Source organism: Argiope bruennichi, chromosome 2 (genome assembly GCF_947563725.1).
Source record: "Argiope bruennichi chromosome 2, qqArgBrue1.1, whole genome shotgun sequence".
In the NCBI taxonomy this organism is placed as follows: domain Eukaryota; kingdom Metazoa; phylum Arthropoda; class Arachnida; order Araneae; family Araneidae; genus Argiope; species Argiope bruennichi.
This window is the reverse complement of record NC_079152.1, coordinates 89740736-89767719: the sequence shown is the minus strand read 5'-3', so window position 1 is coordinate 89767719 and position 26984 is coordinate 89740736. Positions and strand designations below refer to the sequence as shown.

Genomic DNA, 26984 nt, shown 5'->3' with positions numbered 1-26984 from the left:
TAAAACCATAAAATAAGTGTGTTGATATCTGTTATCTTTTGGATTATGAAGGTATGCAATTTTGAATTCCCTGTGGAAACGAAACAATATAAGGTTATTATAGTATGAATGAAGTATGATATCCATAGAACTGCTAGAATAATCAAATACAATTTGGAAATAATTGCAGTTTTCTTAGCCTTTTTGCTTAAATCCAAACCCAAAACAAAAAATACACATTTCAATACACTTAGAGGCATTTCTTTCAATATTTCACTTCTCATAAGTCTGATATTCACTTTCATTGTATTTTAGTAAACAAATACTTTATTCCAAACAATTTTTTATATCTTATTTTCTCCTTGAGTCCGTATGAATGTATGAGCAGGCTGTATAGTATTTTATTTTCTCCTTGAGTCCGTATGAATGTATGAGCAGGCTGTATAGTATTTTATTTTCTCCTTGAGTCCGTATGAATGTATGAGCAGGCTGTATAGTATTTTTTTTCTCCTTGAGTCCGTATGAATGTATGAGCAGGCTGTATAGTATTTTTTTTCTCCTTGAGTCCGTATGAATGTATGAGCAGGCTGTATAATATTTTATTTTCTCCTTGAGTCCGTATGAATGTATGAGCAGGCTGTATAGTATTTTATTTTCTCCTTGAGTCCGTATGAATGTATGAGCAGGCTGTATAGTATTTTACAGTTAGTAAAATGAATGGCTTAAATACCGTATTTTATGGTTGAAAATAAATCTGAACTTAATATCTATCCGCTCGAACATGTAATACTATTAAACAAACATACTGATATCTCATATCTATAATATCATACTGACAAGTATGATATTTTCTTGAAGAAATAAATAGAAAATACGCCACAATTTTATTTACCTCTTCAATATATTTTTGTGGCTGATCAAGAGCGATCTATGCTGTAGAAACTGTGATGTGACGTGGCGTACTCGTAGATATTTTTATGAAAATAAATACTAGTACATTTTAATGTCAAGCACGAAAAAGTTATATTAAAATATTACTGCAGTTTCTTTTAATCAAGAATCCCATAAAATGATTTTTAATCTATTTCTTATTTACATACTATAATCGATTTACGCCAGCAAATCTTTCAGGAGACCTTATTGCTTTTTTGTTTATTTTAAATGCTGAACTTCATTTGAATTTGTCGTCATGGAAAAGATTTTAACCAATTTCCAAAACATTTTTATAGATTTAATAGAAAGGTAAAATAACAATTACTTTTGAAAACGATTGGTAATTGAAAGTAGTAAAAGTTTCAAATGCACGATTAGAAAAGTAAAGAAATACAATACGAACAAACCTCATTATACAAGATTAAATTTCTTAATATTGGATTACGTAGCTGAAATTTTCTAGTTTAAACGCTTTAGTTTGAATTCATTGGTGATTAAGATTTCTTATTATATTTCATTGGTAGAGATGTGTATTAAGCTTATATAAAAGTATCTTTTATAATTCGAATATGCATTAATTAAATACACATCAAAACTAAAAATAATGAAAGAAAAAATAATTCAGGTTGATTCCTAACAGGAAGATTATTTATAGCAATGGTTCTCATAACACTTCAAGAAAGATTTCTGTAGATTTTCACCGCTCATGGTGCCTAGAAACCAAAACTGCCAAACCCTCCTTCCTTCCTTTCCATTAATATTTAATCTCGGAGTTTACTGTTTAATTCCATTGTTGAATGCTAAGAAAGAAGAACTGTGTTTAATATTTAATGTAGTTTACATTAGAAATAAGAAAATAAAATTGCACTGACGTGAAAATTTAAAAGCAAGTTATAGAATTTGACTTTATTAAGGTGGTTTATACTCACAATGAACAAACATACAAAAATAATAAAATACAATTTTGATGTTTGTTAAGGGTATAATTATTGCCTAAATGTGTTTTCTTGGCAAAATTATGAACATTAAATTATACATAAGAGATTTAGTTAGAAACAATACAAAAAATATTCCTGCCGAACCAGCTGGTTTGCAAAGGCAGCTAGTATAAAATACCTGCTTTCTTTTCCTATGATAAGAAGCAATTCATCAAATTTAGATTACCTGATCAAACCTTACCTTTGTTAAATATTAATCTTAACGGCTGGTCAAGGAAAGAGATTCGTAAATTATGAAAATAAACAACGAAAGATACTAATTTACATTTTCGCACATTTCGACTCTACCTAACTAAGAGATTCAAATATATATTCATTATTAGTAGTAAACCCCTCACTACCGATTCCGAGTTGAGTCGTCTCCTCCTGCTTCTCTCCACCATGAGTTGAGGAGTTTCCTCTTGCTTCTTCCCCATGTTAATTTTGGGACACCCTTTCGATATAAGTGTGTTTTCAAACAAGTGCTCAAACAAACTTTTAGAAGCCAATGCGACGGCATAGTGTCTCCTGGCTGTTCGTTCGGCGAAACATCGCTCGTTAAGCTAGTCATATTTTTCGTAACATTTTGTTTACTCGTAAGGCGAGATATTCGTTAAGCAAGGTCTGATTCTATTTAATATGAAAAATCTCTTGTGTTTAAAACTAATTTCAGTTCTTACTTCTAATTCCTTTGCAAAGCTGTACTTACTGGAATTTTTTAAAAATGAAACTCTTTGAAGCCTACAGCATAAAAGGTACAAACTTTCTGTTACTATCATTCTACTTTTGGCTGTATGCTTCCTCTAGAATGTTTTATTAACAACGGTCTCTCCTGGCAAACTGACATTTCTCTTTTTAAAACTAGCTGGTTGCTGCTTCTAACGAGAAATCACCATTTTCTTCATCCCGGAAAACGTTATTAATAATAATTGCTTTCATTTTGTGAAAAAGTTGACAAATTTTCGAAGTCCTCAGAGAAATGTTCAGAACTGAAACAACAATTTTATCAAACTAATACGGGGCAGAATGTATGAACTGTCCCTTTTTGTAATATCACGGCAATGGAAAATTCTGTTCATTTATTAGATGATGAAATCACTTCATTGAAAGCTTTAACAAATAGAAAAAAAGTTTATGTTAATAAATAACGGATTCAATTCTTTTCCTCATATTGCACGTTAAGTTACAATGAAACTCAGTGGGCCTCGTGCAGGAGGAAAAAAACATACCATTATAAGTGAGAGTTAAGTAATTAAATATTAGATAATAGTTGCAAATGTGTCTTATCATGGGATTGCGCCTTACCATGTTTGGACTACATTCCTCTTCTAATGATTTTGGTATTGATGCGATTGTATTTATTTCTCAATAGCTCTGAAAATTCAAGGAATATTTTAGCTCATTTCTGCATATTTAATTTCAGTGTTCACTTTCTTATTTTTAGCTATTTTAGTGTGTATATCATCTTAGCTTTTGCTGAGCAATTCAAACTATATAAAAGTTTGCGCTAAAAAAAAAAAAAAAAAAAAAAAAAAAACGCTACATAAAACAAAATCAAATTACTTGAAGTCAATACAATTACTTTGTATATGTCAATATTTGAATAAAAATAAGTTTTTTACGTGAGAAGGAATAATTATATTATGAGTTCAGAATAATTCTCAGATTCACGAAGGATGTTTTTATAATTTTTATGGTATCCAACATCCTTCTTTAAAATAATTAAAAAATAAGACTTTTTTTCTTAAAAAAGATTTGTTTGATTTGTTTATTGATTATTTTTTTATGCAGAAGCTCTATTGTAATATAACTGACAATGCCGTATATAATATTAACTACATCAAAAACTATTTTAATAAAACGCCTCAGTAGCAACATTTAAAAGATTTCTATTACACATTATTGAACACTTGAATCAATCAAATCTTCCCTTGTTATTAATTTAGTGGCGCCATCTAGTGTAAATATTGATAACAAATAATTTTTTTAATGATGGTGCTGCAATTGAGAGAAAGCAGTTTTTAATCGAATCAAAACGAGTATTTTGCATTTCTCCTTGTCAGAAAAGCTATTTCGATTCTTTTTAATAATGTTTAAATCCCAACAGATTGGATTTAATTGAGTTTCATAAGTCGATTACTATATTTTTTCAAAAGAGAAAGCTGTATAAATTCCCATTTTTTTCGTGTACAATTCAAATTCGAATTAAAAATTTGATATTTTATTCAATTGATTTCAGACAAACTTGAATAACTCTGTTTCATTTAGACTTCAATATAAAATTCGACAATTTAAAAATATTTTTACACATATGTCTAGAGATGTGCTTGCAGAAACGCTCTAACCAAGCATTTTTTCTTCTTGCAAGATTTTAATAAAACATAATTTGGTTTCAAAAGGAATACCATTGTATTTTGTTTCTCTTCTATTTTAATAACCATGTGAACTATTTGAAGTTATAATATTTTTTTCTTCTGTATGATGTTAAGCCATCAAGCGTTATTCAATAAAACTTTATACCAAGAAATTGAGGGGTGACGTTTCAAAATTTATTGTCAATAAGAAAAAAATATCTTGCCAGTATTGACAAAGCATGGACTGGAATCCTAGATATTGAACCTGTACCCTTTGGATGCCATTGGGAAAGGAAGGCTTGGAATGCCTTAAGGGCAGCAGGGAAGAAACGGAGGAAATTAAAGTGAAGCTATCATGAAGTGGCTATTAAAACCTTTGTTAGCTTTATTTAATTTTAGAATTTTTTTCTAAATGTTTGAAAAAATTGAGAAAGGTCTATTTTATTGCTATAAAATTTTATGCTGATTTAAATTAAAGCATCTGAAATGAATAATTTATCTGAAAATATTTTTCTTTGCTTTCTAATTCAGTGACTATGAGAGGGCATATAGAGTGCATTGTAGAAAGCGAAGTATTCAAGAATTACATAGCAATTATATGGAATAGAAAATGCAAAAAATTCAATGAATATGATGCAGAAAATTGTTATTGTAAATTCTGTATTGTATTAAAAATTGTGTTTGTATTGTATTAAATTTTGTAATTGTGAGCTTCAAAATTAAATTAAAAGTATTTATTAAATTAACAAAATTAAATCAACAATATTTGTTCGGCTATAATACATAGCATAATGAACGGCTTTATTTTTTAAACTTTTATTTTGTATCAAGCAGAGGTCCTTGCATGAATCAACATGATTCTATTGACAATTTTTCGAAATAGTTCGTTTCGACTTGAAAGAAATGAATTGAAAGATTATATTCACGGCTTGGAATAAACATTCCTATTTCAGTCATACATGTAATAACAGGAAAGTTGTGTGTCAAACAACTAGTTTAGCTACATTTAAGGTGTCCAGACATCTGTGCATTAGTTAGGTTTTCCAAAATATTTTTTTTTTTCCTGATTTATTAATTTATTTTTTTGTCCTGATATTTTTAAAGTTCATACTAAAATATTAATAATATTTAAAAAATATTAGAATAAATATTAATTTTAAGTTCCAATCATCTGCTATTTTTATGAAGTGACAAAATTTCAAGAATAGGTAGAGACAGTACTAATTTTTCTCTTGATGGTCCTTCTTGTAAAGGTGTCGCATATTGTTCTCTTTCTTTTTAAATCAAACAGTAATTTATATTAAAAATACTTAAATTTAATTTTTCTAAAAATTTCTTCTGAAAATAACTATATTTTCTCTTTAATTAAAACTAATGCATAAGAATTTTATCGAATTTTTTTAAAGGCAATAGTAAAATATATTATACATTTAAATATTTTGTTCGATAGTTTATGAGTTTACTGTTCCATAATTTTAATTTAATTTATTTATTTTCATATTATTAAAATTTGCCTTATTCATTTCTTTTTAGCAAGTATCCTTGTCAGACCAATTCTATCAACAGAAATGTTTTGGTTGAAACTTCAAAAATCTGATAATTTTAGTTGTGGTTCCATGGCTTTAAGAATAAATTAACACAAGCAGCTGCAGAAATTTCAAATAACTGGCCTCCGCTATCTTATATACTCCGTGTCATGTTAAGAAGATCTCTTGCTTGATAATGCTAATCGATAATCACAGCTCATTTTCTCTGCAGTAAACTCGTCTGTGATAACTGATTTTGTATGAAAAACTATATCTTATATAAGGGCTGCAATACAATTTGTAAGAAATTATCTAAATGCATTCTCGAGGAAAAAGATCTAAAATTTAGACGACATGTAAAGAAAAACATTATACAGCATGAATGTTTGAAAATGCATTCATCTCTCGCAAAAAACTTTTGCTGAGACAGCGGTTAGTAATATCATTATGTTTTCTAGGCCATCATATTAGTATATCACTATTATACATCATGCATTTTTTATTTTTAATATTCTCTTATTCATAAAATTTGGAAAAAAAATCGTTAGCTATTATTCAAATACATTATTAATTTTTAGCCAACATGACATATTCTATTAAAACATATTTTTGATTAAAAAAAAGCTTTATTTCCATTTTTCTTTAAAAATAACGACGTTATATACATTTTCGTCACATAACTAAATATTTTTACGTATACTAGCATTTATTATTCTAATACATAGTAGTTAAAGTGACTAATCTTTTCCAATAAGCTGTGGTTATCCTAATTTCTAAATCTTAACTTTGTTTTGATTAGATAAATTTGGCTAGAATTAGAGAATTAGCATTATATATTCCATAATGAATTTTATTTTTCTAATTAGAATTTTCATGCGAAATGTGTTGATTTAACTTTAAAAAAGCTGCTAAAGAAATCTTATTTTAAAAATTTTTATAATAAAATGTGATCCTCAGAAGATAACAAAAGTAAATCAATCAAGGGAAAAGTGAATAGTAAATTAGTAATAAAATGCAGGATGGCTAGAAAATAAAATCTCTCCGACTTATGAATTCCTAGCGGCTTATCCATTACACCAATCTAAAAGAAATTTCAGGTATTATTATTTGAAAGTATGCGCTCGAAATAATGAGGATTTAAAACAATAGATCTTTTACGATTATAGTTATAACGAAAATTTTTGGAAGGCAATATTATTTTTTTCTTGCCCAAATTGATAAGTGCATTGAAATGCCATCAATGATAATAAAACCACATATGTGTGATGAAAACTGGTGACGCAAAACATTTGCAAATTGAAACATAATTGTATAAGATCAAAGGCCACATAGAGATGAATTGCACTGACGAACTTTGCACAATTGATAGTAGACAGCTTATTTATTAATCATAAAGCATCATGTGCAAAGCATAGCTAGTGGAAAACCTTTAATAATCTGCAACCACAGCATATTTATTAACCACAGTCAACCAGCTTTAGTGCTCTGTTCTATTGATATTTCTTTGTCGATTCCAGCACATCAAGATGTAACCTGGAGACGAGGAACAGCATGTCGACTTTGCGAATTTCTCTTCCTTCCTTCAGATAAGATAAAGACATCAAGGGAATGTACGGATATTATGGACTGATGAAGCATATTTCTTCTTAATTGGGAACTTAAACATCAACAACTATGCTCACTGGACTGATCTAAAATCCGAACGATGTAGCCACAGTTCCTTTACACAAAGCAAAAATGACTATGTGGTGTGACATCGGAAGCACATTCGTCTCCGTCCATAAATCTTCGAAGAGGTCACTTCCACAGGTATCAAAATGAGCTTCATCACAAGTATCAGCACTCAACATTGCTTCAAATTACGTAATTCCAGAATTGCAACAGCAACAGTTATTAATGATGTTGTTTAGATGCAAGGTAGTATTTCTGCACCCTTCGCCACATGTGTTTGGCCAGTGTTGTAACAGCATTTTGGCGATATAGTAATCTCCGATAACTTTTCAGTCTCATGGCTATCGAGATCCACAGACAACAATCCCATGTTCTGCAATTATCTGAAAGATAATGTGTGCATATAAAATGCATAAGATTTGCCAGAATTCAAAGAGGTCATAAAATGCGAAGTTTTATAGATTTCTCTTGCCATGTTAAGGTTCTTCAATGTTGTAAACAGTTTTCCGCATGCAATTCTTTATCACCTGCTAAGGTAAGCATATTCAAAACTTGTCATTCCAATAAAAGTTTTTCCCTTCGACTCACTTGTTTTGTTACTAATCCTTTATAATTATCTTCTTTGTAAACGTTTTATGCCTATAATTTTCTCCAAATTTATATTGTTTCAAAGTTATTTATGGTTTTTTTAATACGCTGATGGATTTGTGCTGTTTTTCGAAGATTTCGAGTGGCAGCACAAATCAATTTCAGTTTTTTTCAATCCCAAAAGCGGGTACAGCCATTCGACAACTGTGATATCTTTCAATGCAACTGTAACTGTGAGAGCTTTACTGTTTTAATTATCGCAATCTCGAGTTAATGCTTTTAAATACAAACATACTGAAATTTCTTTTTGATTGGATGAGCGGATAAATCTATAAAGATTCGTATATAGGGAAACGTTTTTATGACCATCATGTATTTTACGTATGCTCATTTAACTCTGCCTGCCTTTTAATAAAAATTACAACAGCTTGTTTCTTTCTCTAATTTTTATATTTTATTTATTATTTTTGATTTTATTCTATATTTCTCAGCCTAATTATTTAGAAAATTTGGTCATTTTAACATAGCTTGATCACGTTTGTTTGCACAAAACATAGTGTGACGTGGGTACTTTACAAGTAACCTCGGTGTACAAGTAACATTCATGCCATATTATCATAATTTGTGTCATCGGTTACTATTATCTCTGATCGGTATCTTTTTTTCTTATCCAATTCTAAAGGCGGCTGCAATTTCGTCCCGGATAGCTTTTTGACTCTTTCGTATCCTCTGTCACATAGTTTGAAATGGTACACCACCAGCCCGATCAGAAGAGAAAAGACGAGAACACAGGCTATGACACCCAACAAGGAGCCGATGGAGATGGAATCTAGAAGAAAAAAAGTTGCTTATCACTTTAATAATATCAATCTTTAAAAAAATATACAAATGAATTTGAAGCTATTTTCGATCATAAGAAAGTTAACGATAACAGCACAAAAAAAAAAAAAAAAAAAAAAAAGAGCAATTATCAATTCATAGTATGGTGAGCACAAATAAATAAATAAAATAAAATGGGCATGACACGAGTTCTAAAAGATTGAAAGAAACAATCGAAAATTCAAAACGTCTATATTGTTGAATAAAATTTAACTTTGCAAAGTGATTCTAAAGAATTTGCAGAAATATGAAGCCGAATTGAGCATTTAATAATGGAATGTGAGAACATAAATGTTGCATTGAGATGGCGAAGGATTATGTTGGAGACATCTATATATTATGCATGTTTTGACATGTTTCGTCACCGATTTTTACCTTTGCTGGCATGTAAATCCAAGTGTTACGAAATCACAAGCCTATAATGAAAAGTTCATTTATATTTGAACTGGTTTGGGATTAGAAATGCCAAGTCAGTCAAGAGAATAAGCTTGCTTATAAGAACGCTCATCTTTTATATTACCCCAGTTCTTCACTTGTGGATATAGTTGTAGTACAACGAAACACCAGCTCACTTAGTAGCATTAATAATTACATTGCCATCTTTTTTCTTTGTTCGTAAGGATTACTATTTTCCTTGGTTGGTCATGGTCTCTAGATTTTATATTTACTTTCTTTTTCTTTCAGAGGAATTCTAAAATCATAGTCTACAAGTAGCCTCCACTTCTATGAAAATCAAGTGGCTGTTCAAGTTTTATTAGAAATGCAAAAATTCTTGCAAGATTAATCAAATCTACGAGAAATAGAAGGTATTCTTGTATTTCTACCCGAACTCACATTTTCGAACATCTCCTTAAAAGGAAGAATCATTAAGTTTCTTAGTTCTTTAATATTTACCTGCCATTTTTATTTATCTGCTATTCATATTTTCTCTATGTGCAGGCATATACTTTCAGATATACCTCAATATTGGCAGTTTATGTACTTTTTCGCATATGCCCTATTGAAATAACATTTAATATTATATTTTTATCAAATAGTTTTGAACCAATCTGTATATTTTAAAACTGAACATCAGTTTATTCTATTCTATGTCATATTTTATCAGAAAAAATATTGCACGATTCTATTTATAACGAAAAAACCTATCAGACCAAAGGTATACACATATCTCAAGGAAAAAAAAGTATGGAGTGATTGAAGAAAAAAGTCCAATGAAAGCTTATATTATATGTAAGAAATTTTAAAGGAATATTTCAAATCAAGAAAGATCAAGAATTTTTTTACCTATCAGTATTAAAGAATCACTTTGAATATTTAATATCCGTGCTTTTGTAAAAATAAAAGTCTCATTGGGGGAATCTTACAAGGAATAATGCACTACATTTTTAAACAGGATGTCATATTTCCTGTACCATTTACGTAAAAGTATTTAGTGCTTAAAAATATATTATCAAAAGTATTTAATAAAGTATTTTTAAAGCTTTAAAAGTATACTTGCTATTTTAAATATTTAAAAAATTAATTACTTAAAGAAAATTTTAATTAATTAAAATTTTAATTTATATTTTGCTATAAGTCATTCAGTAAATAAAACGTCATACCTGAAAAAGATAAGTTGACTTTCACCAAAATATATTCGGGAAACAACTCAGCTCTTAATTTACATTCATTAATTGACAATATAAAAATCATATTTTTTACTACGTATACATTTAAAAATAAATATAATGAAATAACACTAATAGGAAAATAAAAACCCATACTTCTATACTTATAATAAAGCTCAATGTGTGTGTGTGTTGGCGCTCTACAGGCCAGACCGTTTGACCTACAGCTACCAAATTTGGTACATGTATACCTTGGAGGTTGGGAATGTGCACCTGGGGTTCCTTTTTTCGAATTTTTAATTAGAATTTTAATTATTAATTAAAAACTAACTTTCCCGCCAAAGAAATCTTCCATTTTCCCCACCGCCAACTTTTCCGCCAAAAAAATCTTCCATTTTCCCCACCGCCAAATGAGAAAGGCTTTAGTTTTTTTTCTCTCAACCGTAATGAGGCTAGGGTTAAAATTTTTCGGCCGATTATTTCAATCGATTCTGTTTATTTTCTTAAAGTTTGATGCATTTAAAATTAAACATTGTTAATTAACCGATTTTTCAGATTCATTCTGAAGTACTTTTAAATTAAAATAAAACAGAATAAAGAAAATTAAAAATTTCTAATCCGCATAGCGTTACCCCAACTGGCGTAGAAAAAATCGCGTATTTGCGTTACATAACTGGCGAAGAAAATTCACGCATGCGCATTCTGTTCTGATTGTTGCCATGACAACCGTTATCAATGGATGATTTAAATTATTTTTGGGTTAGTTGCATGCTTTTGTAAGTAAATTGTATTTATGTTAGTTATATATTTTTTGTATATGGTTATAGTTTTAAGTACATCGTTTTTTAAGTAGTTTTTTTTTAAACCTGTTTTCAACCTTTTATTTTAAACGATTCGTTTTATTTTCTTAGTGTTTGATGCATTTAAATTTAAACATTGTTAATTAATCGATCTGCTCATAATGAATCTAAGAAAATTTTGTTGACAAACTCTTGAGATATTACATAAATTAAAAAAAGATATTCTTTAGTGCCCATAAAGTTTAAACGCTGAGTGACTCTGTTTTCAGTAATCAGATTATAAAAAAAAATGCTTTGTTTCAGTAAAAAATATTATTATATTAATTGAAGATTAATTCTTTCCACTTTAATTTAAAGCATAAATTCTACGGGTGCTAACAGAAAATGAGAGAGATACATATTACGTTATGACTGAAGGCCTTTATAATATTATGAATGAATTATATGGCAATCAAAATTTGAAGTTTTAAAATATTTTGATGAAGAAGCTATTAAAGTAGAAATTGCATAAAATATTTAATTATTAAAATTTTAACGAACATTAATATTGGCTAACCGGCTGGTCGCCAAAGGCGGCTAGTATAAAATAAATTAAATGTGTGTCTGCGAAGTCCAGACAAATCTATCGCAGTCATGAAATTTGGCAGACAGTTATACGTAATGGTGAAGGTCAAATTTTCAAATTTAATACATTATTTTTTAATTTAATTTTTCGTGATATTATGAATCATTCTTTCTCACAGTATGGTTTCTAATGAAAGAAGAAAAACAATGAAACAAACAAACAATTGTTATTTTGATGAAATTCTTTTCGTACCACCAATGTAATTTTCGGAATTTCGAAAAATTTTAATAGTCGTCGTCAACAAACTTGAAAACTTAAAAAAAAAAAAAAAAAAAAAAAAAAAAGGAAACTAAAATTTTTGAATTAGAAATTCTAATTCCTTTATTCTTTAAATTTTTCAGAGCCATCATTCGTACACTTTTCTCTCATTTAAAATAAAAAAATAAAATAAAAATACATTTGTCCATTGATTTTTAATCAATTGTTTCCAAAATGAGTTCAAAGGTTTTTTTCTTCTTTGGTTTAGTTAGTGAAGAAGTAAAACTTCTCGTTGGAGAAATTTCTTTAAAAAAAAGTATAGTAATTTTTATATAATATTTGATAATAATTAACATATTTAATATTAATAATTATATTTAATTAATATTAATCATCACTGCATGACAAGATGGAACCGCGTTGTATCCTCCACCCCCCCACCTAAAAAAATAATCATAAAATGATTTTTATGGCTTTGTGAGATATTAAACAGGCGATATTAACCCCTTAGATATTTTTACATAATTCAAACTTTAATAGTATCGTTTGAAATAAAATTTTCTAAATTAATTGTCTTGTTATCTTTATAGAGCACCTTCATTTTCAATTATTTATTTCAACTTTTATAGTCTGTAGCACAAGCTTTATTACTATCACACACACACGCACGCGCACGCACGTGTAAAACCATATTTATTTTTTACGATTTTATAACTTCTATTCCTGTTTTTCTGGTTTTAATTTTGTTTTATATTAATCATATCTCGGGAAATGTTTTGAGTGTTCTGTTACTAATTAACAAATGAAAATCAAACAGAATTAGATGCTGTGAAAAACTTTACTAAAAATAAAGTAATGCATAGATATTACAGAAGAATAAAAAAGAAAAGTTTTAATTCATACTGATATATATTTACTTTTAAAATAATGCTTATTGCTGTTATTTTCAAATGTCTCACTTTTTGTATTATAACTCAGAAAATAAAAGTTCTGACATAATATTTGAAAATAATTCTGTATTTAAATATCTGGAAATTCAATCAATTTTCAAATACATTTTTTATGATTACTTGAAGAAAATTATTTATAAAATGAAAATACAGAAATTTAATAAATTGTATCTATACAAAATATGATAAAAATTATTATTTTATAAAGGCTCCAGAAAAAATCGTATAAAGTAATACAAAATTCAGTTTGAAGTCATTCACATTGGAAGCCAATATCTAAAAGATTTGTTGTTAATACAATACATATAATGTTATTGAAGTAAAGCTACAATTCGTTAAAAAAGTTAAACCTTTCTTTGGACATTTCAAAATTGATAATAGATAATGAAAATTATTTATTTAAATATATGCTAAGAATAAAATAATTTCACATAGCCTCACACTCAAGAAACTTGATTCTATCGTTTTGGGCGATCAACTTGTCCGCTTAAATTAATTTTGTTTAAATTCATTTGAATATTTAGGACACAATTTCATATTCATGGTTCTCATAATAAAGTAATTTAAAATTTCATTTATGATACACATTAAACTGATGATAGTAGTCTTACACCTATTCATTCATTTTCTATATAAATATCCGTATTGAATAATGTATCATCTAACAACTAATTCCCTTTCGGCGCCTATTCCGCTTTCTTATTCAAGAGGGAAAATAACTGTATTTGAAATAAACATTAAGATTATTTAATATAATTTATATCCAACAACATATCTGATGAATTAAAACAAGCTAAGTGAAAGAATTAAAGATTAGGAATTACAATCAGTGATTTCATCAGGTAATATCTTTGAGAATATTATTATCTGATTTAATATCTTTTAGAATTTTGTTAACATATTACTTAAAAAATTACTAAAATAAAAAGAAAGTAAAATTTCTTTCAACACTGTCCTATCTTCCAATTATGGAAGAGACGCATGAAATTACAAACTTGCATAAACAATAAAAACAGCTTGAATTTCCTTATAACAATGACAGTAATTTTGTAAATTGTGTATAACACATTTTTTTGGTATTGGACAAAAGAATTCAATAAAGATTAAATAAGCACGACAGAAAAAATAATTTTTAGTGATGTAAAAAACCTTGATGATTTTTTTAATCTTGCTGAACACCCTGACATTTTAAAGTTTTTTCATCAATAAAATTTTATTTCATTTTTAACTATTTGAAATTTAAAAAAATCATTTTAATGTACATTTTTATACCTTCTAAAGTACATGTGCGTCAATTTTGGAGACTATAGGCCAAGCACTTTTCTTTTAGAACGCAAATACAAATATATTTGCTTTATTATTGTAGCTTGAGTCAAATGGATTACAAGCACAAAAATCATTTCTGATCGTTCTGTACCATATATTTGGTAAGTGTATGCTTATAATCCACAACAGAAGCATGTTTCTTTTTTAAAATGATGATTTAACGAAATTTTTAAGATTAGAAGAAATTTAACCCTTTGCATTCGGATAGTGCCTTTCACTTACCATTCAAGATGGTGCTTCATTTTGACGTTTTATTTATGCATTTTGCAATTTTGATTATTAAAAACGCCTACAGAATAGTAAAAGATGTAAATAAATTTTTCAGGGAAATTCAACTTAAAACAATTATATGCATTTACTTTTCGGAACAATAAACAAGCCCTCGTATTAACTGAATAATAATGCATCGAATTACTTTCCCGAGGTCAAAGGGTTAGTTGCTTGTTGTCTCTTATTATGATATACAATTAGATTCTTTTTCATCTTGCAAGATATTTAATGCATTTAAAATTAAACCTGGACAACATATTTAGCATACGGGATATGAGAATGTAAAGATATAAGTAACTATTATTGACTTTAGATTAAGTCATTGAAAGTAACAAAAAATAAATTCTGGGGGATTGTCTGGTTAATGTAGAATCGGGAATTTAAAACCAATAGGATCGCTTATTTGAGGCCCAATTTTATTAGAGATACACCTGCATGGGAATTTAGAGTATGATGAAATGTATTTCTCCAGCTGGTGCAATGTATAGTATGGAAAGGGGTGTCTGTTCAGGTGTTATCATTTATTTGCTTATGACACATTTCCATTTACAAAATGGAATCCTTTGAAACGGGACATTAGTTGAACTAAACTAAGCATGATAGCCTGCCCCTTCATCAGATCATAAAATTCTCAAGGAACAAAAATTATCGTAATATATAAAAATTAAGCTCATAATAATTTAAAGGCTACCCATTTCTGAGATATTTATTACTCCAGTGATGTGGTAAACAAAAAAAATGCAACTTAATTAAAATTAAAAAAAAGTTTTCACTTACTTTTACATGTTGATTGAAATGGAGATGTCGTGCTGTTGTTCTGTGTGACTACAAAAAAAAAAAAATTCAATGAACTATTGGGAAAATAGACAACTATGAATTTTAGATTAAAATATTTAAAAGAAATAGTTACCATAACTCATTTTAGAATTGATCAGAATAAAGGCAACGAAAAACAAACATCAGATCGATACAAAAACTTTTATTTTATTGTTCCAAATAATTTTCATTCAAGAACGACATAAATGTACGCAAGGTTACATTTGAAACAGCCAATTAGAGAAGAACGGAAACGAAAACATCACACAGGAAAATCAAAGAAAATGAAATTAGTCACATCATTTCCCTTATAATTATATATCCGTCCATCAAAATAAACAAAAAATCTTATGCAATTTTCAAATAAATGAGCATTTTGTGCAAATCTCAACACTTTGGTTTATTGTTAAAATGTATTTAACCCTTTAAAGGCCCATTTTTTCTAGTCATATTATGTTAAAATATTTTTAGGCTTGAAATTAGAATAAGAAAAGGGATTCATTTAACTTATTAGATCAATTTAATTTGATTAATTAATTAATTTGGTTAATTAATAATTAAGTAACAAAGCGAGACAAATCATTTTGTGTGAGATAAAGAACTGAAGCATCTAAGTTTCTGACCTACTAAAAAAATTTGTCAGAAACTTATGCCAACCTACATAACTTCATACAAAGATTGATAAATTTGGTGGGAAGCATACTTCCCACGGCCCTAGAAAGGGTTAATAGGTATATAGTTTTTAAGTAGGAATTTTCTAATGAATTTTAATTCAATAATTTCATTTTTAAATATGTGACATAAAATTCCTTTTATAAAAAATTAGTTTCAAAAAATTTCATATATTTATTTATTATTAATGTGAAGTATTTATCTATAAAATCCGTACAACTGATTAAATCAAGTATGCATTTATTAAATATATCATTTCAATTTCAATGTTATAAAAGGCTTTTTTACAGTTATACTTAATGCCCTTCCTTTTTACGTCCTTAATATTCCTGAGATCTCTTTTCATTTAGTTTAACTATAGTAACGTCTTATTTTAGGCGAAACTAAGGCTACTTTGGAATTGATTGCTACTTTTAACTGCTATCAGATAATGAAAATGATTTGCCCGAGCTAACACCTCTAAAAATTACTGAACTCCACAAACAGAAGGACATTTAACTCCAACACCAGACCCCCTTACACAGTTTGTCATCGATGGAAAAAGATTTCGAACCTGGAATGTTACATCTTAAAAGCGAAGAACTTATCACTAGGCTCTCTAGTTCAGGTCCGTGTCTTGTAGAAGTTATATGTTTAAAAGTAGGAACTACATTTTACTAATTTTCGAAGACGATTGTTTGTTGAAAATAAATAATTTTTATTGGGTTTAATCAGCGAAACCAATCGGAATATTTTCAATTTTTTTTTAAATATATAGTAGCAGTACCATCCATTTTTGCGATGATTCATTCCATTTTCATATTTTCAAAAGATAGAAAATAAATAATTGGAAACACTTTGTTCCTCGCTCCTTATTCCATTTTCACTTGCATTGAATAAATCAATTCATCATTAGCACTGAAAAAGAAAAGGTCTCCGTCTGAAAAAAGGTGCCAGTGAAGGTACGTAATAAAGATAAATTGCATCTATTATCTCATCGTTTTTTTTTCAATCGAACTTCACTTAAAAATATCAAGGTATAATAAATGGTATTTTTAACAAATTATTTGTGCTTCCTTTCGAATTAGAAAATGAAGGATATTCTGTAATTTCCTCCCGGATGGAAAAGGGGTTGCGATAACTTTGCCAAAGTGTTAAGGCAGAGTGTCAAAGTGTTGTGTCAGAAGGTTAGAGATTCTAAATCCAATTTCATGGAAAATTCACAGTGTGAATTGGCATAGTGCACGTTAAATATTTTGAAAATCTATCGCTCTCCCACGGGCCTGGTGTGGAAGTTTGGAGAACGAGTTTCTTTTCATCGCACCTCAATGAATACTTGTAATTTTCGAATGAACTTCCTGCTTTATTTAAACCCCTGGGCGAAATTTTTATTATCAGTTGGTGTTAGAGTATGCCGGACTGGGGTTAATGACGGTCCAAGGGGGCTGAGGACAGCTTATTGTACAGGAAGAGGGATGAAATGATGTCTCTTTGAAATTTTATTCAGATTTGTATTTATCTTCTTGCTGAATACTCATTGCTAAACGAGATATAAAAATATAGTCAAAATATATTAATATTTTTTTTTATTTCTAATAACATATTATACTGGTTGTAAAAATTTCAAAAGAAGTAACTACTCAACCACCACTATTGTCACTGATAAAGTAATTCTCTGATTTCGTCATTTTGTTTTCTTAGTGTGGATTACTTTAAAAGTTTATTGAAGCTCAAGCAGAAGTCAAACAAAACACAAAAATACAATCTGATGGTCAAATTTTAAATCTTGAAATTAAATTGCATTAGTACGTATTATTTATATAGCTCAGTAAGTTAAAAAATACTTTCAGATTTTTTTTTATTGCATTCACCACAAAGGCTTTACATGTGAGAATATTAGAGTATTTTTAATATATCTAAATTTGAGAAGAACATTTAATTTAACTAGTTAAAAATATACAGTGCAGTTAGGCATTCCATTCCCAGTTATCCAGTCCACCATATCGTTTACAAAAATCAGCGGGGGTGGTCTCTCCAAAATTTTCTCGCAATAAAAGTTTTATCCCGAGGCATAGCATTGGCGTACGATAGTTACGAAATATTAACCTTTTGGTGCAAGTTTAGAATTATTACTGAATGCATCGTGTCATCTTTGGCGATTAATCCCTTATAGTATCCGAAAATTGGATTTGTGTTTTAGACGCGTTTTTTCACTTGATTGAAACAAAATTTTGTCGAAAACTACACTTGTAATGACAAAATTCCATACAAAATTTCATGTATTTAAATATCTCCATTTTCGAGTTACTGCGTTTACATGTTTCTAAAAAATACAGACGGACAGACAATCAACCCCTTGTTCAATTTAGCTCAAAATTCGATAAATGTGTAGACTATAGATGTTAATTCTGCGTTCCGAATTTTTTTAGATCTATTCGTTTTATAATTATACTCGAAGAGCTGGATAGACAGACTTCCTCTGAACTGATTTTGTTCAAAATTTGAAAGAAATCTACAAATTTGGTATAAAGATCGTATAACAAATTTCATCCATGTAGCTCAAAGCGTTTTGGAGTTATTTTTGTCACAGACAGGCAGAGTGGCGGACATTTTCCTAAGATGCGTTTTAAGAACTCATGGAGGTTTAAAACGTGGAGATTTGTCACAATCTCGAGTTCGAATTTTTTTTGACGATTACTATACTTATTCTACACTACGTATGCAAGAGAGTAAAAAATAGGATTGTGAAATGATAATAAATATGACATTACAGATGGATACAACTACACAAAGTTGCTGCTTTTTATTGGAAAATATAATAAGCCATCTCGTAGTGATGATAGGTACTAATAAATTAGTGTGTTTGAATTCAGCTTTTTAGATGAATTTTATCATATTTTTCTACTATATTATGTGAATCTAATTTTCTCAACCAGTTATTATGCATTCCAAATATTGTAACTTATCTTGGTAATAGTTATATGATTTTTAACATTTCGAAATGTACTGAAATTTCTTACTCACACTTTAACACTGAATACATATACTCATCCGATATATTCCTTATATCATAACTCTTGTCAATCTGCACGTTATATAAAATGCATCAACAACTGAAGAAATGTACTAATGTTTTAAGGTTAGATGCATCCTGCATCTAGCCTTATTATCCAGACGCATATCATCGAGACCTTTTAAATCCTGTGATTTGCAACTGTAAAATTAATCCAAAGTAGATATATCTTAGATTTTCAGTAATGATGGTGATCGTTGTGCCAAGGATTTTATGCCTAACTGCTCCAAGCACTTTACCCATACATAGTAAATTTCGTAATGTCTGTAATGAAAAAAGAAATGTTGCCAACGGGAAGAAAATCACAAACGCTTTTCTCAAAGAACATTTCTTCCACAAGATTTTTTTTTCGTTTTGAAAGGGGAGGACAGCATCTTGGCTTGCTGGGAGACCAGCCCCTCACCTCTAACACCCTATTGATGCCATTCCTGTTAAGAGGATCAATGATTATCCGTCGGTACAATATATGCCATTTCAAGTAAATTCATGTACTTAATATCTGTTAAGTAAACCATGTCTCTTTTTCTTAATTATATCCTATCTTCAAAATGCATTCAAAATTAATTCATTGACTTTAACCCTACTGCCTCATGCAATCATTGGAATATCTGAAATCAATTTATCAGTGAAAGGTTTAGACACGTTCTTATTATAGATCTGATATTTACCCTTAGGGACAGAGCAAATATACCCTCTTTTTTCAGTGCATAGTTGATCATTCCATCTCATGTTTTCTATCCATATTTCAGAGCATTTTTCCTTCAGAAGATTTGGCTCACCAACGTCCCAGTAAATGAAATCCAACTTCGATCCATCGGCCCATACAAATTCTTCGTCTGCTCCAGGGTCTGAAAGAAAGAAAAAAAAATTAAGAACCACTATATTTAAAATATAACAGTCATTTAAAGAAAAGCCTATTTATAAGGAGTGATTTAATTCAGTTAATTTAACCCTCTATAGGTCGCGTGTATGTATGTGAAATATGATAGTGCAAAAAAAAAAAAAAAAAAAAAAGACTTTTTAATATAGGACTTTACGAAAGCTTGGCATGGGCTATTCTACACATCTCCTTTCTACAGAATATTATCTAACGTTTGGAATTCAAAATGTTAATAGAAGTATGAGAATCAGCTATTTTTATGTGATATGTAGGCTTCGGAACCGGAGGGTTTCGGGTTTGAGACCCGACTCCATCGAGGAACCGCCGCGTAAGCGGGTCTGGTGCACGTTAAATCCATTGAGGCCAAACTTCTTTCTGCTGGTGTGGTGTGAAAGTTTGGAGAGGTGGTGGGACCAGCTAAGTAGTCTCCCTCGTCATCTGAATGTGGTTCAAAATTACCAGGTCCGTCCCAAAATAGACCCTAGTGGTACTTTAAAAACGAGAAGTTAATATAACTAAACTAAACTTATATGATGTGTATCGTCTTTTCTTTGTTTTTTTTAAGTAATTGTTTTCAAAATAATTTAGTTGCGTTCAACAGCTAATAAAATCTACAAACAATAAAGAAAAGATAGAAGGAAACATCTTCAAAAGCTGAAAAATAACGTTATAATATAATTCGTTGAGAGAACAGCATCTTACTTTTTTACAAAACGAGATAAAACTAAAAATGATGCAATAACGAATCTAGGAAATACGCGCGACATATTAATATAAAAGGCACGCCTGCTGGGTAATCAAAGCAGCAAAGATATAAGGAATGATTTTATTCAATAATTAAAAACTATACGCCTGAGGACTGTATGAGTGTATAAGTATGTAAACTCGTACAACTATGTAAAATAATAAGCTTTTCTGGGACACATTTATTTAACTAATAAAGAAATTAATTAATAAAGGCGAATTTATTTAATTAATAAAAGATTTATTTATAAAGAAAAAATTTATTCAACAAATTAAATTATATGCATGAGGAAAAGATGCAAGCTCATATGACATATGTTAAAAGGGGGTTGAGTGAGTTTAATTTTTGCATCTATTGCACATAATAGAAAAAGTATGTGACATAGCGTAAGAAAATGTGTTGTTGATATTCGATTGCATTCAAAATTGCATTTGTCTTGAGAATATGAATTTCCATGGCAAACGTAATTGTGTATTGGAATGTATGTGCATTATGTATGGAAATTAAGGTATTCATTAGCATAACATAATTCATTTTATTTATTTAAAATACTTTATAGTGTAAAATTGTTTCTTAGTGAAGAGAAAGGGATGAGTCTGATAGTCTTATAGAGGACACTTAGTCGATATTTCCTCTGAGTCTTATAGAGGACAATTCAGTCGAAGCAGAAAATAAATTTTCCTTTTGGGATAGAAAACATACATAAAATTAAATTTAAAAGTATCTAAAGAAAGAATGAAAAGAAGGAGTCTTTGCTTTAAGAAACTGGATAAATAAATAGAAGTAAAAAGAATGGAACGCAATTGCATATTATACAAAAATATTTTGTAGAAACTGATTTATAAATTACCAAAATAAATGTAATATAAATAAATAAAGAGTAAGCAAATAAAATAATTATTCTTATAATCAATCATAAAAAAAATGAATGAAATAAAAATTTTAACAAATTTTAAAAAAATATGAGTAATTACCATTTTTCATAAAACGATATAGACCGATGTATATTGCAAGTCTGGGGTTATACCGAAGAAACTGAAATAAAACATCCACTTCTTCTTGCGAATGAATACTAGCTAATGTACCACCTACAAGAAAAAAAAAAGTTTGTTTTTGAAAGGATCTGAATTATGATTTTAAGCGCAAGTCCTATTTTGTACAAATTTATTTAATTTTCAACATTCTTATAAATTTTAGGCCGCGGTGGCCTGGTGGTAAGGTCTCGGCTTGTGAACCGTGCGGTTTCAGGTTCGAGACCCGATTCCATCGAAGAACCGTCGTGTAAGGGGGTCTGTTGCACGTTAAATACGTCATGCCAAATCTCCTCCCGCTGGTGTGGAGTGGAGAGGCGGGTGCCAGCTCAGGTGTCGTCCTCGTCATCGGCCCGCGGTTCAAAATTACGAGGTCCATCCCAAAATAGCCCTAGTGTTGCTTTACAACGGGACGTTAATATAACTAAACTAAATCTTATAAATTTTATATTTTTAAAAAAGACTTAATTGTATAAGTGATTTGTATATGCTGAAAGATTTGTACTTTGCATGTTTCATAAAAATACAATACTATACATAAAATAACATATACAAAAAATACAATACTAAACATAAATAAGTACAAACGTGCATGTGATGGTGCTCTGTAGGCCATATCTTCGGATTTAGAACTATTAAATATGGTACTTTTATTATTTGAAGAATGGGAATATGCATCTCGGAACAATTATTTTAAAATTTTTATTAATTAACAATTTTGCCGAGATTCATAAGTTTTTCCACAATAATTTCCAATAATATGATCGCAGAAGAGATATTTTTACACTACTCTAAAATTTCAAACATTATTTTTTAAGTGATATCATTTTAATTACTATGCGAGTTTTTCTTGAACTTTGACAATTAAAAACATTTTTTATTTTGCATAATTTTTAAAATTGGGTTTCGTTATTTCAAAGAAATTCAAATCGCTTTCATGATTTTGCCAAGTATTTAATACCAAGATTTTCTTTTATGATTAAAATCTAAGGAAGAAAGATTATGCTTATTAATTGTTAAATTTACATGAAAAATAAGAAAGTGAAGTTGCATTGCCTTGAAAGACAATGTGCAATTCAAAGATTTCTCATTGTCATATGCCTTTCTACATGCCTTTCAACAAACAGGCTTCTCAGTTCTACCTCTGATTGCCCATAACTGTGTTTATGTTAATCTGCGTGGTTATAATAATACTGTGATTAGACTGTGTGGTTATTTTTCTTTCACCTTTCTATTGATTGTGCTATATTTCTGCAAGCATTTGGTCTAATTCATTATACAACCACTTATATCATAGGAAAGAAGAGCAATATTTAAAAATGGGTAGATTAAAAAATGTTTCACCATTGTAGGATTTTTAATTTCAACCTTAATTGTAAGTACAATTTAAAAAAAAATAGTAACTTGAACTAAAATCTATTTAAAATTAGAAAGTTGAATCTTCATTGACAATGGAAAATAATCCAGATAAAGTTATAATGGCAGCATTGAAAATGACTTGAATATCGTATCAACAACGAAATAAATTTCTGTCACATAAGTTTGAAATACTTCGAAAATAATTGAAAATAGAAATTATTTTGCCTCAAGATATTTAGAAATATTGAATATATATATATATATATATTATTTTTAAGATCTTGTAAAATTCAGCTTTGTACTTTAATATGTTTTGAAATTAAAAGGAGAAAAAGTGAAAATTTCTTTTAATTTTTACTTATTTAAAATTATAAATGAATTTCAAAGAAATCTCTCTGAATTGCATCTAGTGAAATAAAAATCTTCATATTTTGCAATCAAGCGCAATCCTTATTAGGTTTGAAATGCAATATGAAACTAACATTTTTTTTCCTTTTTTAAAAATATATTTTGAAATAAATAAATAAATATAACTTTGTAAATAAAATTTTCTATTTGGACAAGAAAAAGAAATCGTTTTTTTAGAATAGTGATTATATTTCTTTATTTTCTTGACATTTTAAACGAACAGCTAATTTTTAAGCATTTCAATTACACATATTTTGGAAACTTTTGCCTCCGTGACGTTGGCAATAAACATATTTCAACCACACAATTAAACACCTTTCAGCAACTTTGTGATACAAAATTATAATAAAAAAACAATGAAAAGCATTAAATTACCTCGTCTCATGCAATTGAAATTTGCTTCATACCAATTGACACGTGCACGTAAGTCGATGTAATAACAAAGATCTAAATCTAAGTCTCTCCATCCTGCTGGCTCTTCTGGACAATGTACGTTTTCTACAGGTGGTTTTAATGCAGGTGGAGTTGCTAAAATACAAGTGACATTCAGGGGATGTAAAATTATTTGTAGTTTAAATAATCGTAAAGATCTAGAACAATTGCATTTTACACTATTTGCTTTAAATTATATTAATCATATTAATTTAACGGTTTTTTTCATTTGTATCGATTACAACCTCTTACTACATCTACATTATTGTATCTCTGAAAAAAATCTAATTGAAAATACAGGAGTTTCAGTGCTTTACGCACAAATTTGGAGAAGAGTTAGAAAATATCAATTGGAATCAGAATCGCATAGGAAAGCAGATACCAAATGCACCCTCAAGTGATAAACATAAAGACACAGCACGATGCATAATATAGAAAGCAATATTAAGCGTTTTATTACACAGAAAATAGGTAGAGGCATCAAAGATGATGCTCGAAACTCCTTCCACAGACATTGATACTCGATTGATATGTACCTTGCCTGTATTGGCAAACAATTTAAAAAGTGAATATAAAGTGAATATAAACATACACAACATGATACATAATACAGAAAGAAATATTAAGCATTTTATTACACAGAAAATAGTTTGAAGCATCAAAGGAGATGCTCGAAATTCCTTCCACAGACATTGATACTCGATTGATATGTATCTTACCTGCATTGGCAAACAATTTAAAAAGTGAATATAAACATAAAGACATAGCATGATACATAATACAGAAAGCAATATTAAGCGTTTTATTACACAGAAAATAGTTAGAAGCATCAAAGGAGATGCTCGAAATGTCTTCCACAGACATTGATACTCGATTGATATGTACCTTGCCTGTATTGGCAAACAATTTAAAAGTGAATATAAAGTGAAAATAAACATAAAGACACAGCATGATACATAATACAGAAAGCAATATTAAGTGTTTTATTACACAGAAAATAAAAGCATCAAAGGAGATGTTCGAAATTTCTTCCACAGACATTGATACTCGATTGACATGTACCTTGCTTGTATTGGCAAACAATTTTAAAAAGTGAATATCAGCGTTATGGAAAAGATTCATGCTCGCTTCTCTCATCGCTGGCTATAATGAGAAATCTCCTGATTTCGACAGTTTCCAGTGTTTGTAAGATACGCTGTTATATTGAAAGAATAAACAAGCCGATGGAATTCTAAATTGCTTGGAGTATTATTTTAGTTTTAAGACTTTAAGATGTTCTGCAAGCTATATTTTGAAGCTTAAGAAAACGGGTAGTTTTCTAGAAAGCATGCAAAACCATCAATCTGCTGACAGATCTGATCAAAAATTCTATGCGGATCGAAATTCCTATGATCAAAATTACATGTCGAATTTTAACCTCTCTCAGTAGTTACGAAATAGAAAGTAAAAGGTATATCAATTATCACCTTTTACTTTCTGGTATACGAAGTATGTGAAGAGAAAATCAAATAATTTAAACTCGAATTTTGGCAGCATTTCTGACTTTTTTAGTTCGAAAACTCTCTCCCTTTTTTTTAAAATTATGTCTCACTGTTTATGGATATGATGGCTCAAAAATTCTTTTAGCTAGAGGATGAAATTTTATACATGAACTTTGTACCAAATTTAGGGATTTTTATCAAATTTGGAATGAAATCCCTTCAGAGAAAGTCTGTCCTATTCCTACAAACGAACGCGATAAATACAAAATACAAAGAGCTAGATAAATAAAACTTGTTTCATAGGTCAAGCTTCTAAAATGTTAATTCTTATCAAGTTTTGAAATAAATTCGCCCTGCCTGTCGATTGGTACTTTCGGATGCAAGCAAATGCAATGTTTCAAATACAAAACTGTTTAAATGAATGAAATTTGGTATGTCCTTTTGTGAAGCTGTTATAGAACTTTATTAGATTTTAGTTTGAATTGATAGGAAAAAGAGGTTTCCAAAATATATATTCGGTTCTCTAACACGTGTATTAACCGTATTCCACAAATAAATGGCGAAAAGAAAAATAAATCGATAAAAACTCACGCTGATAGACTCTTTTTGTAACAGTATTTGCTAACGATATGCAGTTAATATTACACTAAAATCAGTTTCCTGAACTATGAAATGGACAACTCTGATGGGTTTGGTTCTAAAAATAAATATATGCTTTTATACTTTCATAAGTTCCTTAATTTTATGCTCCAGAAGGAAGATAACACTTTTTTAGAGAATATACTATAAACTTTCAGGAAAACCATTGCCTCTAGTTTTCCGCATAAGAAATTAAATAAAAATATATAAGAGCAGTGATCCAGTTACCAGTGGAATATTCACAAAGGAACCACAGTTTCTTCTTGCAAGATTTTATCAGCCAAGTGCCATTTCTATCTCGCAATACGCATGTTCCGTCCACATATTCGTCTTGTTGCGGCCAGTTCTCGAAAGATACAAGCCATCCGGAGGACCATTTTTGCTGGGGAACTTCCTAGAATAAAGTTGAAATACTTAATGCCCAATACTCTAAAGTTCCTTGTCAAACATTTTAAGTTCCTCTGTATGCAATGGTGTTGAGACTTATTTCCTGTAGTATAAATCCGACACAATCGCAAAGTATTCAGATTATATATATGCAAGCAAAAATAAGTTTCCTTTCACACATGCATATTATTACTTACAAATAAATTATATTACTAATGCAGTAATATTGAAAAAATTTTTTTTTTGCTTAACTAATCAAAAATGCTTTTAAAACTAAAATAAACGTCCTAACATCATGTGAATTGCTGAAAACTCTTCAAAACAGGATAACGGGACGAACACACACACACACACACACACACACACACACACACACACACACACACACACACACACACA

At 29.3% G+C, this 26984-nt stretch overlaps 1 protein-coding gene across 1 annotated transcript in view; it reads right to left on the bottom strand.

Moving 5' to 3' along the window:
- Positions 1-7181: 7181 nt before the first annotated feature.
- Positions 7182-26984, bottom strand: part of LOC129957915 (macrophage mannose receptor 1-like) — a 41384-nt gene continuing 21581 nt past the window's right edge. Inside the window, exons 7-12 of the mRNA XM_056070183.1 lie at positions 26427-26592; positions 24022-24174; positions 21823-21936; positions 19892-20071; positions 15461-15508; positions 7182-8857 (exon numbers count right to left, since the gene is read on the bottom strand). Of these exons, the coding sequence (XP_055926158.1) occupies positions 8631-8857; positions 15461-15508; positions 19892-20071; positions 21823-21936; positions 24022-24174; positions 26427-26592 (888 nt within the window). The 3' untranslated portion in view covers positions 7182-8630. The remainder of the gene's footprint in view (positions 8858-15460; positions 15509-19891; positions 20072-21822; positions 21937-24021; positions 24175-26426; positions 26593-26984) is intronic.